The sequence below is a fragment of the Equus asinus genome, chromosome 4 (genome assembly GCF_041296235.1).
Source record: "Equus asinus isolate D_3611 breed Donkey chromosome 4, EquAss-T2T_v2, whole genome shotgun sequence".
Taxonomy (NCBI): domain Eukaryota; kingdom Metazoa; phylum Chordata; class Mammalia; order Perissodactyla; family Equidae; genus Equus; species Equus asinus.
This window is the reverse complement of record NC_091793.1, coordinates 48,398,661-48,418,165: the sequence shown is the minus strand read 5'-3', so window position 1 is coordinate 48,418,165 and position 19,505 is coordinate 48,398,661. Positions and strand designations below refer to the sequence as shown.

Sequence of the window (19,505 nt, the reverse complement as noted above, 5' to 3'; positions counted from 1 at the left end):
TAAATTAATTTCAGCTTTCTCAGAAGGAGATTTTGCCTTATGAAAAAGAATTGTCTCTTTTCTTCTGCTCCTGAAGAAAAATGAACAGATGTAAATTTGGTATTTGGGTCTTTCCAATCAGTCTTCTGCAGATTTCCAATTACTATGACTTAAGAATTACTTCCTAGACACACCAGGAAATATAGTAAGCTTGTCTTTCATTTAATTTATTTTTTCTGTTATATAAAACCTAAGCAAGATTTGCCCATAAGATGAAGTTGCTTAAAGTGTAATAGAAATTTGAGGACATCTGGATATTAAGATGACAGTGAATTTTCAAAATTAATGTCTTCTGCTGCTTATTTTGCCTTTATATGTTATTTATATAAATAATACATTAAATTATTTCTGTGGCTAAATTCTATCTAATCACTCACTTCTTTCTATACTTCGCTTCAAAGAAGTGCGTGAGGCCTCCCAGCAGACCCTACTTAAATGACAGCCCCCTACCACTCTCACAGGCCTGTTTTCCTTCACTTGACTCCTTCTTTTTACTTTGCATTTATCACCTTCTAGTGAACTATGTAATTCCCTAACTCTATATAGTCATATTAAAGTTAATACAAATTTATAGTTTGTTTAGTATATTGCTAAAATGCAATCTCTGTGAAGGTAGGGTTTTTGTAGATATCTGAAGTGCCTAGCATAGTGCTCAGCTCAGAGTACAAACTCAGTAGATATTTGTTGGATGTGTGTTACACATGCTGCCCATGTACATTTTCCTTAAACTCCTGGTGTGTGAAGGGTGCACCATGGATTATTTCAGAAACTTTCCTCTCTACTTTCTCTGTCTTCCTCTGTCCCTGTCAACCTCTGCAGAATCGAAGAGCACCTAAGAATGCCCTTTTTGCTTAACTCCTTCGTTGCTTTTCATTACAAGCCCCACATTAATTTTGCCCCTAGGGACCATTGTTGGAGATGACTAGATGGGAGCTGGACAAAAGGCAAGAGGGAGGAGTGGTCCCATCTTGCTGTTCTGATAATGAGAACAGTGTGAGGAAACGCTCACCACTCATTTAGAGAAGGAGGCCCAGATCCAGCCTTGTCAGTATAACCACATCTTGTCATCAGACTCAAAATGTCAGGCAGGCACTTTCTTAGAGAATAGAAATTCCAGGTTAAGGGAATAATCTGAGCTATCCTGAAGCCTAAAGGTAGAATAATTTTTAACACCATTTATATTCTGTGAATAGCTTTTTGTTTGTTTTAATGACTGCGTGTGTGTGTGCGTATGTGTGTGTGCATGTGTGTTCCCTATATATTTGCCTGTTTGAAGTAAAAATCTTTAGAAAAATCTCTGAATCTTTGAAGACCAGATTTAGGGGTGGGTGCAAACGTGGGAGGCAAAATGTGTCCTACTCAGTCTCTTGAAACTTAGAGTTGGAGAAGAGACTGCAAGTTTAATCAAAAGCAACAGCTGATAGGGATGAAAAACAAGCAAGTTGGCTAATTTCTAGGCACTGTTTAAGCAAAAAAAAAAAAAAAGAGTAATGGGAAGCATTCATGGCTGAGAAGTTTCTCTGGGTCAAGGCTAGTATCTTTATAAAACATGGGGATGGAATGAATAGAAAAGATAAGAAAAAAGCAAATGCTGCTGAAAGTATTCTCTAATTTTCTCTTCAGTTAGCCCCTTAATCCACAACCTTCCGTCATTCCATTCACATCTTTTGGCTCCCCTCCAGCTCTTGTTCCCCATCTCCAGCCTTAGCCCCTAGTTTGCCTCCTGCTCTCACTGCTAGGACCTGTAAATGATGACGACTGCCACGAAGAGACCCTTGCTCTCTTTGACCCCTGAGTTGGGTGGAGGGACATCTCTTTTCGGCACCAAAATGAAATCTGCAAGGGCAGTTTTAGGAGCATGTTTATAAATGGTGTTTTCTTTCAATTCTTCAAGTACTTCAGGATACTTCACTTGGAGAAGCCTGTGAGTGAATTGTTTCTAGCTTGCAAAATCCATTTCAAGCAAAAAAAAGAGAGACTCAAACTTTCATTTTTGGACCGCATCTTGCTTGTTCTTAAGTTAGAAACTGCTTGTATGACCTAACACCTATTCCTGCTGGTCTGCGAGATACGTGATACCTTTTCCTCTTTCATAATTGATTGCTTCAACAGCGGACTTTTGTTAGAGCACTGCTGTTAAGGGACAAAGAAAACACCCACTTTGTTGAACATTTATGTTTAAAGTGAGTACATTGCACTAAATCACTGTGTGCCCATGGGAACATCTGTAACCCAAAATATAACCATATCTATGATGGAATCAGGCCCTGAAGCTTTTTTTCTTTTTGACTAATATTTTTTTGAGTGTGTTGATTCCTGTAGAATTCACAAATGTTCTTTCCCGCCCCGCCCCCCCCCCCCCCCTTGCCTGAACAAACTAATTTGATAGATTTTCTTCTATGGACTTCCACAGTGCGTTGTAATGTATCATAGTGCTCTGCACACAACTTTGTTACTGCTTTTTAAATTATCTCTCTTTTCTGCTACTCATTAAATCTCTATAATGGCACTTTCAAAATATATTTTAAATGAATGAATGAACAAATCAACAGTCTAATTACACTGACTTTTACTGAGCAGTACAGACTTATCCAGCTTAGGGGTTCCTGTACCATGACTGCACACCACCCAGCTGTAAGTGTTTCTCTTTCAAGAAATTATGTAATCATGAGGCATCCATGTTGGATAGCCCCAGAAAATAGGAAAGAAAAGATTACAAATCTGTATATAGGTTTACAGTGAAATCAGTGGTACTTAGTGCCTTTAATATATTAGGTGCTTTCTGGTTTTTAGTTTTGTTTGTTTGTTTTTGAGGAAGATTATCCCTGAGCTAACTGCTGCCAATCCTCCTCTTTTCGCTGAGGAAGACTAGTCCTGAGCTAACATCCATGCCCATCTTCCTCCGCTTTATATGTGGGACGCCTACCACAGCATGGCTTGCCAAGCAGTGCCATGTCCTCACCCGGGATCCGAACTGGTGAACCCCGGGCCGCTGAGAAGCAGAACATGCGCACTTAACTGCTGCACCACAGGGCCGGCCCCTAGTTTTGTTTGTTTTAAATCACAGAATTCTCTTAGAGGATGAGGAAACATTTGAAAGAGATTTGACTACGATCCCAGAAAATATATATAGGCCTACCAGAAACGTATTTGTTTTCATGAGAAGAAGGGAGTAGGGAAGAAGGAAAAGTTTCCTTTTTAAAAAATTTAACTCTTTGCCACTTTTGCACCCTGGAGAGAGTTTCGTGAGATATTTGATAGCCTGGGCTCTGACAGCAAACAGAATTGGATTCAAATCTCCCATTTACTGGTCTTGTGACTGACCTTGGTCAAATTGCTAATCCTCATTCTTCACCTGCAAAATTGGGTTATGATATCTCCTAGTGTTGAAGCAAGGATTAAATAAAATGCCTGGAAACTGGATATAATTCTATGATAAAAGTGAAAGAGTTTGTTAGTTGTTAAGTTTATTCTATTTCTAATTGTTCACGGCCATGCCTATGTGGGGATATGCCTACACTCACTGGTAAGCATTTCCATGAAGAGGAGTGGGTCCTGAGAACGAGAGTAGCTCAAGGAAACCCTTTTATAAGTTGTATTAGATAGGGTTCTCCAGAGAAGCGGAACCAATAGCATATGTATATAACAAAGAGATTTGTTATAAGGTATTGACTCATGCCATTATGAAGGTTGAGAAGTCCCGTGATCTGCCCTCTGCCAGCTGGAGACCCAGGGAGGGTGGTGGTATAGTTCAAAGGCCTGAGAGGCTGGCGTGAATTCCGGTCTGAGTCTGAAGTCCTGAGAACCAGGAGGTCTGAGAGCAGAAAATCAAAGTCCCAGCTCAGGCAGAGAGAAAGCAGATCTTCCCAGTCTCCTTTTTGTTCTGTTCAGGCCCCCAACAGATTGGATGATGCCCGCCCACATTGGGGAAGGCATCTGCTTTATTCAGTTTACTGAATAAAATGCTAATCTCTTCTTGAAACATCCTTACAGACACACTCAGAAATAATGTTTAATCAGATTTATGGGCATCCTATGATCCAGTGAAGCTGACACATAAAATTAGCTATCACACAAGCGTATTGGTTATGACATATTTCTTGGTAAAGTTGATTGGCACTGGGGGCTATAGTTTACCCACATCTGAAGCAAATCCAAGATGTTTATATATTGGAATGGATATGTATAAATAAGGAAAGAGAGAAGAGAAATTTATTGATACAGACAATGCAGCAGCACTGGGTATATGAGCCAGAGATACAGGGCAATTGTTTATGCTTAAACTGAGAATGGGCACATATTCCCAATGGACCAATGTAGGGGAGTGAGAAGACCGTGTGATTTGAAGCCTGGCAGCTGTGGATTTGAATCTCATCTTAAGACTTTCCAGTGTGTTATCATGGGCAAGTTAACTTCTCTCCCTGATGTTTTCGTATCTCTAAAGTGAACAGATAAAGTGAAAAGAGTAATAATATTTTATACTGCTGATTTTAAGGGTGAAAAGAAATAATATGGAAAACACCATCATAAAGCCAGCTAGCATTAATTCTCTTTCTTACTTCCTATTAAGTACTATTTGTTAACTAAGAAAATATATTCACACGTATTATTATTTTATGATGTGTAGAGGAAAAATATAGCCTTAATTATATATTCAGAAGACAAATATAAAGCGAATTATGCATATACTAATATACAGTGTAGTTCTGTGAATCTCAGATTCAAAAATAATTAGCTATATAGGTTTAAGTTGAGTAACCATTCTGATTTTTGGGCTCCTTATTTGTAAAATGGGGATTATACTTTTATGGGTTTTTTGAGAGAATTATACAAGATAATAATTGTGAAGTAATTGTTTAGAACGTGTCACACAGTAGAAATGGACTTACGTAGGCCATAAAGGCTTATTTAGATGTTATAGTCCCAGTTCTGACTTTATAATGAAGGTTGCATTTAATTGAGACTTCACATATTTTTAAGACATGGTGCTATAGTGAGAATACATTTCTCTTTCTTTAGACCCTAAGCAAAAACTAATTTTAAAATTCAAAAAAAAAAAAATGAAAGCTACAACTTGTTCATTTTCCCCCCCTAAGATTAATTGATAAGGTTTTTGGTAATGCATTTGAAATATTTTAAAAAACTTGATTTGATTGGATGCCCACTGCTCTAAATTTGACAGGTTAGAATAAAAAAAAATTTCTTTATGAAATAGGATGTCATTATTGTACATTTTTTAGTTGTCAAAGTCTAAACAAAATCCAATATAGAACAAATAAACAGATCTGTGTCAAAAGAAGGATCCCAGAGAGGAGGCTTAACTGCATTTTCAGAAACCTTCTTGGCAGTTATGTCACACTTAGAAGTGACACCCTATGAAAGAGGTTTCAGCTTTGGGGAGCTATGTAATAGAATCATGTGTGTGCATCTGTCTAGTTCATGTCGCCTGGTTGCTGTCTTTCTCTCCGTCTCCGTTTCCACTGTTCATCATGCAGTAAAAGTATGGAGCAGGGAAACAACCTACTCATTACTCCTCCCCGTAGAATTTAACCTCTTCAAGAAGGAACATCTTTTTATTTTGTTCACAGTATATATGATATATAATAAGAATGTGCGATAACGTAGGAGTAATTTAAAATAAGTATTCAATTAAATTATGCTTTTTGTGGCACATGTATGAAGTATTCTTCCTTTTGTTTTTTGAGAAAGATCAGCCCTGAGCTAACATCTGCTGCCAATCCTCCTCTTTTTTTTGCTGAGGAAAACTGGCACTGAGTTAACATCCATGCCTATCTTCCTCTACTTTATATGTGGGATGCCTGCCACAGCATGGCTTGATAAGCAGTGCATAGGTCCGAACCTGGGATCAGAACTGGCGAACCCCAGGCTGCGAAGCAGAACGTGTGAACTTAAATACTGTGCCACCGGGCCAGCCCCCTGAATTATTATTCTAATAACTTGAAATTATGTGTTTTAAGTAAAAAATTAACCATTTACATTCACTTTCTTTATTAGTGCTTCTCTGCCCAAAGCCACCTTCGTAAAAATGTCATTTTTACCTATTAAATTGAAACAGTTTAAGAAAAGAGAAAGAAAATTGAGTAGATGATTTGAGAAAAGAAAATATGAGTGGAGAGAATTATTTTGCTTGGTCCTCAAATACAAAGTCTGTTATCCTGGGGTGGCCTGAGGGCCAGGGAAGTGCCAGGTGAGACCAGAAAATATATACACAACGTGGCCTCCGGCGTCACCCTCAGAACACAAATTCAATCAGTTCTGTCTCACTCAGTCTTTTTTCTGAGATGAAAATCCTGCCTATTTCTCTTTCACTTTATAGTTCCTGTGAATTTCCTTCTTTCTAGTTATTTGGGGATTGAGAGGATTAATTAAAATGCTTTTGTAAAAAACAAAATACGACTAATATCATTACCCTTTTGGGCAAAGAGTACTAACTCCGACCACTCTGATGTCTAGGAGCTTAATTTAAGAGTCACAATTTCATGCACCCATTACACTCTTAAATTTTAGAATTTTAATTAAATATTTTAATTGCAGTTTTTGTACTTTGCAGTCGCCTAGTCTGGTTATCACTCAAAACCAGACAACTCATGCTTTTTATTCCTTCAAATGTAATTAAAAGAAGTTTTCCTTAAAATTCTCTATGAGAGCCATACTTGATGTTGCATATTTTATGGCCTTAGATTGTTAAACAAACAAAAATAAAACAATGCATGTGACATTTTAGCAGTTGGGAAGACATTGGTTTGCAAGTGATAGGAAACTCAAAGTAACATTCGTTTAAACTAGTTACGATTTCATTCTCTGTCTTACAAAAAGAAGTCCCGAGGTGTGCAGTGCCAGGGTGGTAGGACAGTCTCATGAAGGGCTCAGTTTTCTAGGCTCCTTTTGGGTTGCTCTCCAGCAGCCTCAGAACTGGGCTTTCACCTTATAGTCAGCAGAACAGAGGCAGGAGAAGAGAGAACACGCCCCTTCCTCTTCAAGGACACTTCCTACAGGTGCCCCGGCCACCGTGCTCTCATCTCATTGGACAGAGTTTAGTCACGTGATCAAGCCTGGCTGCTGATTGATCATGGCTCTTTTTATATGTTCAGTGGCATTTTAGGTTCTTAATCTCTAAGCTGTTATGTCACCCTAAACCTAGCAATTACTGCAATTGATTCAAGTAGTGGTAACTTACTCATTTTATTTGCAGTATCTGTTTTTAAAAACGGACTTTGAGTTCGATTCCATATACTACTGGTATAGTCACTTGAGATTTTTGCCTGATATCTATTTTATCAAGAAAGTTTTGGGGGCGTTTGTGTGTTATGAGTATGACGTTATTATTACTTCTTTCTGATAATAGAGATTAAAGATTTGTTTTTCCAAGTGTTCTATTATAAACATAGTCTAAAACTAAGCGTAAATCTTGAAATAACAAAAGAAATGCAACTGTGATGCCATTTCACAAATTATATAAAATCTCATTATTAGAGCCATTAGCTAAATTAGCAGATTCAATTAGGATATTTGGATTAATGCAAAGTTCAAATATGACTCCAAATCAATGCTAATTAATTCCGCTTGGGAAACTTCAAACGTATAAATACTTTAGGAAAAAAATGAACATCTAAAATTCATAATATTTCTTCTCTGAGGAAGAAAATCTTAGTTTCAAAGTACCTACATGTATTAAAAGATAATCAAACAGAATGCAATTCAGAAAAATGTCTCAATTTAAGATGAACACGATATTTTTGTTGGTAATTAGGCCTTAGGGATTATATGTTATTTTGTGAACCATTGCCTGTAAACATTAAGTTGTCTGATTTATTTTGATTACTAAGTATTTTTGCTCAGGGAATAGCCAAACTATTACTGAAATATTCTCAGTAACATAATCTTACTTTTAAGTTGTCTTAGCTTTTCAGTTTCCAAAATGCTTCCTACATAGATTGTCATTTAATTTCCATGAAGCTTGTCGTTATTGCTATTGGTAGATTAAAATGTAACTTTGAGTTTTCATATGCGTGGCTCGATCTGTCTGGAACTCCATTCCCTGCATTCTTGACTTCTCTTGGAACCCCACCTGACCTGTCATCTTGGGAAGGTGTCCTTTTCATGGGTTCCCAAAACATTTTCTGCTTTCTTTACACTGCATTGTGATTGTTTGCTTGTCTGTCTTCACCATAAGACAGTTCATTAAAAAAATAGCTATTCGTTTTTTGGTAATCTTATTCTCAATGTTTAATAAGTTGTAGGAGTGCCACAAATTATGCTTCAATGGAATCAAAGAAAAGAAAGAAAGCTATTATCCTTGAGTATTTCCCGAGTTTTAAAGGCACTTGACTCTCTGTAAACCACATCCTGTTTCACCTGCGTTCTTCGTAGACTTCAGCTTACTCAATACATATTCTTGAAAAGTATACTTTTCATCTATTGCTATGCATTATTAATACTTACTTTTGAATACCTCAGATTTCAACCATTTTTAAAGATCTTTGTTAGACCTCAGACAGAAGTTTTACTTGAGGATCCGTATGTTTCGACAGTTCTACATAAAGTACAATTTTATTACAAAGAGCAATTGACAACTAGTTCGGATCTGCTGACAAGAGGTGGGGAAGAGCATGCTTTTTCTTTTTAATTCTTAGAAAATTTCATATTTCTTTTACTTTTTTAAATGAAAACACTCAGTAGAAATGATGATAGATTAGATTTTTGGGAAAAATAATTTAATCCCTATAGTTTGTTTTCATATATTCTTTACATGGTTCATGTGTGTGATTGGCAGGGACACGAGGACCTTATTTTCTGAAGAAATGTGTTGCAGTTGGTACATATGAAATACTAAATGCGATTTCTTAACTTCAGCGCTAGTGACATTTGGGGCCAGATAATTCTCTGTGTTGGGGTGGTGTCTTGTGTCTTCTGACATGTTTATGTGTTTTAACGGCATTCTTGGCCTCTATCCACCAGATGCCACTAGCATCCATTCCATTGTGACAACCATAAATGTCTCCAGACATTGCCCAGTGTGCCCTGGGGGGCACATGTCACCCCTGGTTGAGAAACACTCTGCTAAATAAAAGTTCCCCTCTGTCTCTGTCAATATTTCGAATCAGCTAGGGATTCGTATGCCTGTGTATATTTAATGCTTGTGTTAACCCTGTCCAATGCACTATTATCATGGGTTTAGCTGGTTTTCATTTACCAACTGTCTAGATTATGGTGATTTCTGAAAAATGGTGTTTTAGACAAAGACAAGGTTGTTCGGGGAGACTGGGGTAAAGATAGGCAAAACTTTCACAGGGAAAAGAAATTCTATACACTCAGTGATAATTCCTAGAACATATGATCAAAATCAGATAAAAAAGCTGAGAGAATTTAAGGGAGGGTGTTCTGTTGTCTTTTTCTTGAAGTAAAGTGGCGTTCCAGAATTTAACTGTTAGAGTAAATAATATATATCCAGATGTATATTCTTCCTTTGACTAAAACAAGTGTATATTCTTTCTGTTTCCCCAATTTGTATTCTTCTTTCACTGGCTGCTCAATTTCAGTGACTGTTGTTCTGAAAGATAATTCATTGGAGGGGAAATACGAGAAATAAAATATTTTCTTCTATTAAAAAATACTATATATCTACCTACACACACAGATATATAAAAGTGACCCTATCACTTATTATTTAGAGATCAGTAACATTTTTTCAATTTCTCCCCCGAAAAGACACCTTAAGTTCATATTAATGTATAGCATGGGCAGGTTTTCTTAACTGTAAGGAAAAGCTTCATATAATATAAATGAAATTATTTCTCATTAAATTCTGGCTTGTTGGTCTATTAAAATGTGTTCTTGTTTTTAATGTACATAGAAACCTGAAGATTTTATTGACATGATCAGCATGTAAATGAACTATGTTATCAGTTTTGAAGTCACGGAAAAGCCTTTGGTATGAATGATTTATTAAAATACACATCCTCCTTTATAATCAGACTGCTGGGCTGGAATCGTAGCACGCTTGTTACTGGCTCTATGACCTCTGGCATGTTGCTAAAGTTTTTCTAGCCCAAGGTTCATCACCTGTAAAATGAGGCTGGTAATAGTAACCTGCCTCATAGGATTATTGTTGAGTAATAAGTAAATTAATATATGTAAAGCGCATGACAGGTAAGTGCTGAATAAGTTTAGCTGTTATTATTATTATTATTGCCATAACTAATATATGTGAGAGGCTCCTATTCCTCTATCCTGTCTTCGGTAAAATAAACAATGGGTTCTGCAAATGTGGAAAACAGCAATAACAGAAGCTTGATTGTTACAGTGCTAGAAGTGAACCCAACTCATCCTGAATTGCCAAAATGGCATCGATTCCTTTTCAGAGCATCTGTTCAAGTTAGTGTTCTACAAAATCCAGAGAGTTTTAGAGCAAAAGGAAGTATAACCTAGGATGGCTGTATCTGGAATTGAATTATTTCATCTCTTTCCTCTTCTCTTTGCCTTCTAGAAAAAGCATGGGATTTAGTATCAGAGAAACTGTGTTCCAACGCTGGCTTTGCCTCTTATTAATCATAAAGCCTAGAGTTGGTTGGTAAAGTCTTTGTGGACCTCTCTTTCTTCCTGTGTAGCATGGAGCTGATGATAACACTTTTTACTGCTGCTTACTTTCAAGCCTCTGCCAATGTCACTTTGACCCTCTGAGCCTTCCCTTGTCCATTCCCAAGCTGGAGTGTTGTTGGTCCTCTGCCCTCTATCATAGTGATTTTCCACACCGTTTATTTTCTTATTGGTCTTCCCCAGTAGATTGTGCATCCACAGGCGAGTGCATCTCTGTCTCGTTTACATTTGCAGCATGCGTACTAGGGCATAGTTGATGCTCGATTAAATCCTTAGCCATGAGAATTCCATCTCAATAACCATCTGACTTGGACTCACTCCATTGCTAACTTTATTCACATGCTGCGGAGGAAGATACTCTCTCATTCGAACAGCCACATCATATATAATCCTGGAGACCTTCCTGCTGCAAGGCTCTGTGTGACTAGATTCCTACGAAAAACGAGGCAGGCTGCACAGGATTGTCTAGGTGTGGTTATCATGCTATGTATCATTTTCTCTTCTTTGTATATTTTATGAATTGGAAAATGGAATATAATACGTCAGCACTGGGGAGCCCATCAGGCTGGATACATCAGTTTTCAAGGTTTACGGGCTTTGGGAACATTGTCAAAGATATGTGCTCATCCCGTCAGGTTCTTTCTGTTTAGCCTAACAGCTATTTGCCCTTTAGAAATGTAATTACATGGAGAGTAATTAGTGGGCTATTGCATTATTTAGGTGACAGAAAAGATAAAAAGGGCACTGATAAAGCCATAAAGATGAACCTTGAGGGGCAGAGTAAAGAGTATAAGAATTGGTGCTTTGGTGACTTTATAAAACATAGAATCATGAGGATAGGTAAAAAGTCAACAGTGATAACCGGGTTTCTGATTTTAGCAACTGCAGTGAGTGGTGGTGCTGATGGCTGAGGAGATTTTTTCTTCTTTTATGTATTTTATTTATCTTATCTATTTACTTTTGAGTGGGAGATAGTGTTTTTGACTTTTGGAAGTGTTGATTTTGAAATTTTAGGGAGCAGCTGGATTGCTGTGGCTCAGTAAGCTGTTGAAAACTTATCTGCATGTCAGGAGAGAGACCTCTACTTCAGAACTGAGAACAGTCAGCATATACGAGAGCTCCTTGTGTGCATGATGTCATGCAGAGACAAAATTGATCAAGAAAAGAGAAAAAGACAAAGTCCTGTGAAACAGCAATTTCTTTTAAAGAAATATATGAAAAGACACTGTCTTCATTCTCTGTACGATGGTCCCAAGGAGAGCAGAGAAAGTAGGGGAGACCAGTTTCCCAGAAGCCAAGGAAGTACAGAGGTTCAGGAAGGCAACTCAGTTCAATCGTCGCACATGTGGCAGGGGAGAGGCCGGTTCACCTAAGCTCACTGTCTGCGGGGTGGGATAATTAGCAGAAATTTGATTATGACCTTTGTAGGGAAGGAAGACATTTCCTCTATACAATGTGGGTTCGTCTGGCTGGAGAATGAATTAAATTCACATGAGACAGAATAGCAGGAGAAAATTAAACAAAGCTTTATAACATGTATACACAGGAGGCTCAGGCAAGCTGAGCAACTTGCCAAAATGGCTGAAGCCCCCACCTTAAATATCATATCCAGCTAACACAAAAGAGGATTTGGGGCTTGGGGGGAGTCAGTTACAGGAGGTTACCAGAAACAGGAATAAGATTATTATGCAGATTTAAGTCCTTGCCTTTGATATTGATTAAGAGTTTCTAGAGATAAACTCATCCCCTTTCCTCTTCCTGGCACAGAGAGGGAGGGACCTTTACAGATGGAGATTTCCTTTACAATGTAAATGTCTCTTAACAAAAGGCAAGCAAGTTCCACTCCTCAGAGCCTCCTTCCCTGTCCCAGTTTATCAAAAGCAACCAACCCAATAATCCTCATGCCAAAGAGACATATCTTGGCATGGCCAAGACCAGTCCCCTATACCTTGCAGGGGAATTCTTGGAAAGAGCCTAAACTGGATTTAGAGTCATTGGACATATACGCCATAGATCATTCTTAAAGGAAATCTGACTTTGAAGGAAGAACAATAATAAGCAGTGGTTAGAGGCATGTGCAGGAATGAATAACAGTTGTAGGGGTTTTTCTTTCCCTTTATGCTGAGAGACACATAAACGTTTTTGTAGTCTTAAGGGAAAGGAAACTGTAATGGGGAAAGAAATTGAAGATATTGGATAGAAACAGGCTTATGGAAGGATTTTAATTCCTAAGGAAGATAGAAAGGATAGGATTAAATATCTGGGTGATACTCCTCCTCTGGTTCCATTAGCCTTGTATCAAGAGTAGCACTTCTTTATCTGAATCACAAAGTAAAGCGGTAAAGACAATTGAGGTTGTAGATAAGTTTCTGAAATGAGATCGTGTATAAGAGCTTACTTAACTCGGAAAGCGTTTTGTCAAAAAAATTATTGTTGGGGCCAGCCTAGTTGCGCAGTGGTTAAGTTCACATGTTTTGCTTTGGCGGCCCGGGGTTCGAAGGTTCAGATCCCGGGTGCAGACCTACGCACTGCTTGTCAAGCCATGCTGTGGCAGGCGTCCCACATATAAAGTAGAGGAAGATGGGCATGGATGTTAGCTCGGGGCCAGTCTTCCTCAGCAAAAGGAGCAGGATTGGTAGCAGATGTTAGCTCAGGGCTAATCTTCCTCAAAATAAGAAAAAAATTATCGTTATAAAGAATATTATTTTTTTTGAAAAGTATGTGTTTTTTCTCTTTATCAGTTTTATCTCCTTTTAAAGATGATTGAATATTTTCACAAACTCTTGAACATTGCAGGCAGGAAGCCTTGTTCTTCCTTGTTCCCAGCAACTGAAAAGTACACTTAACAGCAAAACATATCAATTTCACGATCAAATTAATTGTTTAAATTAATTTTTTATAGAAATATATATTTATGTATATATGAAAGTGATGTTAATGTATTTTAGAATTATTTGATCTATTCCAATGACTTTTTAACAAATATCAGAAGTAATAAGGTTAATATACATTGATGACACAAGTGAGCATACTTTAAGTCAAAATGGTTTTCTTCAGATAGCTTTTCAATATTGCCCGTTAAATAATAAATGAATATTTTAAAATACCCTACAAAATGATAAGTTTTTATTGGTAGGCTTCTCATTTCGCAAACCTCCATTTTACCAACCTTTCAGAGGCCTCAGGAGCTGGCAAGTTGAATCAGCAGTTTGAGCTTGATACCAGCAATGCAGTAGTTCCCCCCTTATCTGTGGTTTCACTGTCTGAGGTTTCATTTACCGACAGTCAACTGCGGTTTGAAAATATTAAATGGAAAATTCCAGAAATAAACAATTTATGTTTTAAATTATGCACTGTTCTGAGTAGCAAGATGAAATCTCACACTGTCCCATTCTATCCTGCCTTGGACGTGAAGCATCCCCTTATCCAGCATATCCATGTTGCATACGCCACCCACCCATTAGCCACTTAGTAACCCTCTCAGTTATCAGATGACTGTCCATGGTATGGCAGGGCTTGTGTTCAAGTAACCCTTATTTTACTTAATTATGGCCCCAAAGCGCAAGACTAGTGATGCAGGAAATTTGTCCATGGCAAAGAGAAGCCGTACAGTGCTTCCTTTAAGTGAAAAGGTTAATTCTTGACTTAATAAGGAAAGAAAAAAAATTGGATGCTGAAATTGCTAAGATCTATGGTAACTTTCATTATATTACATTTTATTTATTACATTATATTACAACTGTTCTATTTTATTATTAGCTATTTTGGTTAATCTTTTACTGTGCCTAATTTGTAAATTACAATTTGTCATAAGTATGTATGTATGTAGGGTTTGGTACTATCTACAATTTCAGGCCTCCATTCTGGGGTCTTCTAATGCATCCCCCATGGATGAGGGGAGGCTACTGTATTCAGACCCAATAGAGGTGCCCAGTGTTTATAAGATACTTGCTGATTACCAAAGAATAAGGATAGGCCAATTCCCTGACACTTATTTCCATAGACATGGTTATAATGGATTCTCATTTAGGTCGTGAGGGTGGGATCTAGAATAGCTGGGATAGTCCATGTGGCCACTGCCTAAGGAGTGCCCCATGGAGTTTGTGGGTCTGTAGATAAAAGCGTGTCTCACAACAGTGAACTGGAATTTGCATGGTGTTCTGAAATTCAAGCTTATTTGACCAAATCCAAAAATAAGGAAATAACAATGTGAATAACCTTCAGTCTTTTTCTTTGTTGCTTTCTTGCATCTGATTAAAATCTGATTCTCTTTATCCTATTGACTAGGATGACCTTTGCCTTTTGGGCAGTCGTGGGCCAATATTTCCCCAGCAATATGGCCAGCGAGAGAGGCATCTCATATTTAAATATATATATCTCACTGGCTTAGATAAGTTTGCTTTCTGAAGTGATGAAAAAATGTGCACGCTCCAGGAAGAAATCCAGGTGGTTTGTAATTCTAGTGGGAGGGAAAAGACAGCTGGAAAGGGGAAAGTTCAGTGGGGGTAAAGGGCTTTGTGAAAATACTTCTTAATACTTTCTAATGCCGTATAAATGCAACTGATACCTCTCCAAAATTTTCTCTCCTGAGGAATCGTTTCCTTCTATTTAGAATTTATTTTTATAGTACCCGGTCAGCATTTTTATGGCCCTGTTAACCATTTTTATTTTTGACATATAAAATAAAAATGTGTGGGTTTCTGTCTGGTGATACAGTCCTGTCTCCACACTTGTGTTTCCTCCTACAGAGGGTTACTTCTACAGGAGAACAGCAGGTTTGCAGAAGCGCTGCATTATTACAAACTGGCGATTGGGAGCAGGCCCACCCTGGCTTGTAAGTAATATTCAAGTCCTTTCAAAATACTTATTTCCATCCTTCCTTACCCATGAAACTTATCTTGGTGACTTACAGCGTCACAGAGAAAACACCGTGGTACTCCTACTTCTGACTACTTGCCAATCAAATTATGAGCCTCTAACAAGGACATCTCTCTCAATTTAGTCATGTTTTGATATCTGTTTATCATTTTGTAATATATTGAGATAAATATAATTTTTATTCATCTATGTTTTAAGCTCAAAATATTTTGAGCTTGTTGAGGGCAGACTATTTTGTATATTTTTCAGTGACACCTGTCCTTCTTAATACATCATTATTCCTGTATATATTTACTCACTAAGTGTGTATTTCTTGGTTTTCTTTTAAAATTGGAAATAATCCATAGCAACTAAACTGAAGTAAAGATAGCTTTGTTGCATCCACAGCGCACATCATATTCTCACAATTATATTTCCACCTTTTTCCCTTACAGCTGCATATTTAAACACCGGTATTATTCTAATGAACCAAGGAAAAACCGAAGAAGCTCGACGCACGTTCCTAAAGTGTTCTGAGATCTCCGATGAAAACCTAAAGGACCCTCATGCGCATAAGAGCTCCGTCACCAGCTGTCTGTACAACCTGGGCAAACTCTATCATGAGCAGGGCCACTATGAGGTCAGTCGGATCCCCTCTGCCCTCTCCTTCCCTGGGTTCTGATCCCGTCTCAATGTTTCTACCCAAAGATCTCATCACAGGGACACTGGGATCACTAAAGAAGCTAATATGTGTTTTATGAAAAGTCTCATGGTGAAATTTGTTTGGAGAAAACCTCTGCGAAACAAAACGGATTTCTTTACTATGAGTTTCTCAGAGCAGTTATGACTCTTCGAGAAAGGGAAATATCATGCATTGCTTCTCAGACTTTTTTGGTTACCATCTCTTAGGTTTATGATCCAAGACACATTGTTATTGTTATCATATATCCGGTGTTTGAGGTTAAAAAATACACTGTGCTCTGAGTATGAAGGAAGTGATTTGATGTAAAGCTTACCTATTCCTTTTTATTCTCTGTAAAACAATAATAAAAGGAAATTTAATTTAATATTTTTTTAATTGGGGAGAGAGGAAAAGTGATGGAGACAGGGCTTGTACAAGAAGTGGAGGTTTACCCAGCTCATCCTCTGTGTGTCTCACTCAAAGCATGCTGGCCTGGGGGCTGGCCCTGTGGCACAGCTGTCAAGTTTGCTTGCTCCGGTTTGGCAGCCTGGGGTTCGTTGGTTTGGGCCCTGGGCACGGACGTACGCACTGCTGCTCAAGCCATGCTGTGGCAGGCGTCCCACATATAAAGTAGAGGAAGACGAGCACAGATGTTAGCTCAGAGCTAATCTTCCTTAAAAAAAAAAAAAGCATGCTGATCTGGGTTTCTTCTCCCACGTTCCATATCGCTCCTCCCTCTCTCTCCCTTTCATCCACACCCCCAGTACTCTTACACGATGGATTAAGACTGCAATACAGGATGAAGACACAACTTTTTTTTTTTTTTTAAAGATTTTATTTTTTCCTTTTTCTCCCCAAAGCCCCCCGGTACATAGTTGTGTATTCTTCGTTGTGGGTTCTTCTAGTTGTGGCATGTGGGACGCTGCCTCAGCGTGGTCTGATGAGCAGTGCCATGTCCGCGCCCAGGATTCGAACTAACGAAACACTGGGCCGCCTGCAGCGGAGCACGCGAACTTAACCACTCGGCCACGGGGCCAGCCCCGACACAACTTTTAAAGTAATTGTATTTAATAATCTCAGAGAGTGTCAGCTAGAATATTTGTTAGTTGATATTTTAGTTAGATTCTACTTTGTTGCCTGATAAAGTAACTACAGATTTTAGATGACTATGGTGACTTCCAAATATGAATTTTTAAAATTTTTTATTGAATAATCTATGTGAACTGAAAAATTTATATTAAAAGAGCATTTGTAACATTCTACTCCTTGTTAAACTAAATTTTTATATGGCCTTCTTCACTGACTGGGTTCAATATTTTCATTCATTAAATTGAGGCAGTATGATATCAAAGGACAGCTCAATTATTTTCCTCTAATGAATCACTTAGAAATAGCCATGGAAGGTTTTAATTTTGGAAGGATGTTATTATTTTATTTTCAGTGAATATCCCTGTACTTTATCTATTTTTTTTGTTTGTTAAATTAGGATGCCCTGAGTGTATATAAGGAAGCAATTCAGAAAATGCCAAGGCAATTTGCCCCACAGAGCTTGTACAACATGATGGGTGAGTAAAACACTACTATTTTAATTGATAGTTCAGGGATCTCTGGAGAAATTAAAACCTGTGCTTCTATTAAATGGAATTCTAATAAATCATATCATTTATCCTCACACACGCACACAAAACCTCTTTCACAACTGAGTGTCACATTCAAATTTTCACAAAGCACGCTTATTCTGACAAGAGCAAGTAAATGCATTGACATAGCGATTCTCAGCAAATTGGCCAGATCTCGGAACTGTTGCAAGGGGCTCCCAAACCCATTTGGGATTGACTATAGTTAGACTCTAGAGACTGAAAAAGATGAGTAAAGTATATGTAGATTTTAATGAATTTATCAAATTCATGATAATTTTTGTTATTTTCTTAATTAGAATATCCTCAAAAGTAAGCATGCTATGATGTAGAGATTTATGATTTTGATGTTTGTACACGATGAGAGTAACTGAGCCAACTTGTATGGTTTTCATTGATCAGGCCTTAGACCTCAATAGGTTCTTTTCAGAGTAGTGTTTTAGAGTAGAAACAATAGGTGAAGAATGTAAATGTGCTACTACAATTATTCCTTTCCTACACTGAATAATTACTTAATTATCATGTTAGTCAGAAAGTACATAAACTAGGACATGGAGTTTTCTGGGTACAAGAGGTCAAGAACTAGAATTTCTAATAAAATATCTACCATTGATCCATGACTGCCTTATAGTAAGGTGTTCCCCCAGCTCTTTGATGGTACACACAACTGAAAACTGCCTGTTCACGTGTGGCTCTTGGAAAAGATTCCCTAAAATTTAAGATGATTGGTTGATTGAGTAACTTTGCTGTTTGAAGATAGGGGAGAGAAGAGAACGGGTCACTTTTGTCCTAAAATCAAATATTTCTTTTTCTCCAGAACACAAATTGTGAAAAGTTTCCCTTTTCACTAAACTTGGTTAAGTTGTTGAATATTTCTAGGCTTCCCTCGTGTGTATAAAATAAATGAGACTACGTGATCCCTAGGATTATCTTATGCTTCTGTATTCTATGATTTGAGAAATTCGATACTAGCTGTACAGCTCAAGCACACATAAAAATATCCCAACCTCTCCCAAACTGGAGAATACATACCTGGCAAGGATACTTACTTTCTCTTTTTTCTAAATGACAGAAAGTTTAGAAATAGTTTAGAGATAGAGTGAGGCACAGGTCAGTAAACAGAAAAGAATTATGATTTAGAAGAGGTTGATATATTCATTTCATGTCTCTAGGAATCCCGCCCCTAGTTCGCCTGTGCAGCAGCGAAATGATTTAATGTGCATATTAAAGAGGACACTGGAGTATTTTTTCCTTGCTGTTTCTTTTTCTCTTTGGTATAATTACTAAAAGATAAAAATCTACCTTCGTTAAATGTACTTTTGCTGTTAAACTCTTATGAATTAAAACAGTGACTTTTTCTCTCCAGCATTTTACCACAATCTATCCACCTAGATGAAATGTGCATGTCCATAAAGTGTGTGCCTAAAGTATGTAGATTTATAGATGAATAACTTTTCTATGTCAATACTAGATGGTTATTCATGTCAAAATGAAGACGTAAAGGATAGTTTTCTCTAGCTTTGTCTTTATAGTTTTATTCTTAATGCTAATGCTTGGGAAGGCATTATTTCCAGCTTTCCTCAATTATCAAACAAGAAGTCTTTCTTTAAATTAGGAAAGGACTCCGAGACCCTTGGCAACCCGTATGGCATCTTTATTATTAATAGGAGTGT

The 19,505-nt window shown here is 37.6% G+C and overlaps 1 protein-coding gene across 5 annotated transcripts in view; it reads left to right on the top strand.

Moving 5' to 3' along the window:
* TMTC2 (transmembrane O-mannosyltransferase targeting cadherins 2) overlaps nt 1-19,505 on the top strand; it is a 386,898-nt gene that overhangs the window by 222,069 nt on the left and 145,324 nt on the right. For all 5 annotated transcript variants that reach the window (XR_011502690.1, XM_014833852.3, XM_070507209.1 and 2 more), the window contains 3 exons: nt 15,405-15,490; nt 15,969-16,153; nt 17,682-17,760. Coding sequence is in view for 4 of the 5 variants with exons in the window: in XM_014833852.3 (XP_014689338.1) it covers nt 15,405-15,490; nt 15,969-16,153; nt 17,682-17,760 (350 nt within the window). In the remaining variant the exon portion in view is untranslated. The remainder of the gene's footprint in view (nt 1-15,404; nt 15,491-15,968; nt 16,154-17,681; nt 17,761-19,505) is intronic.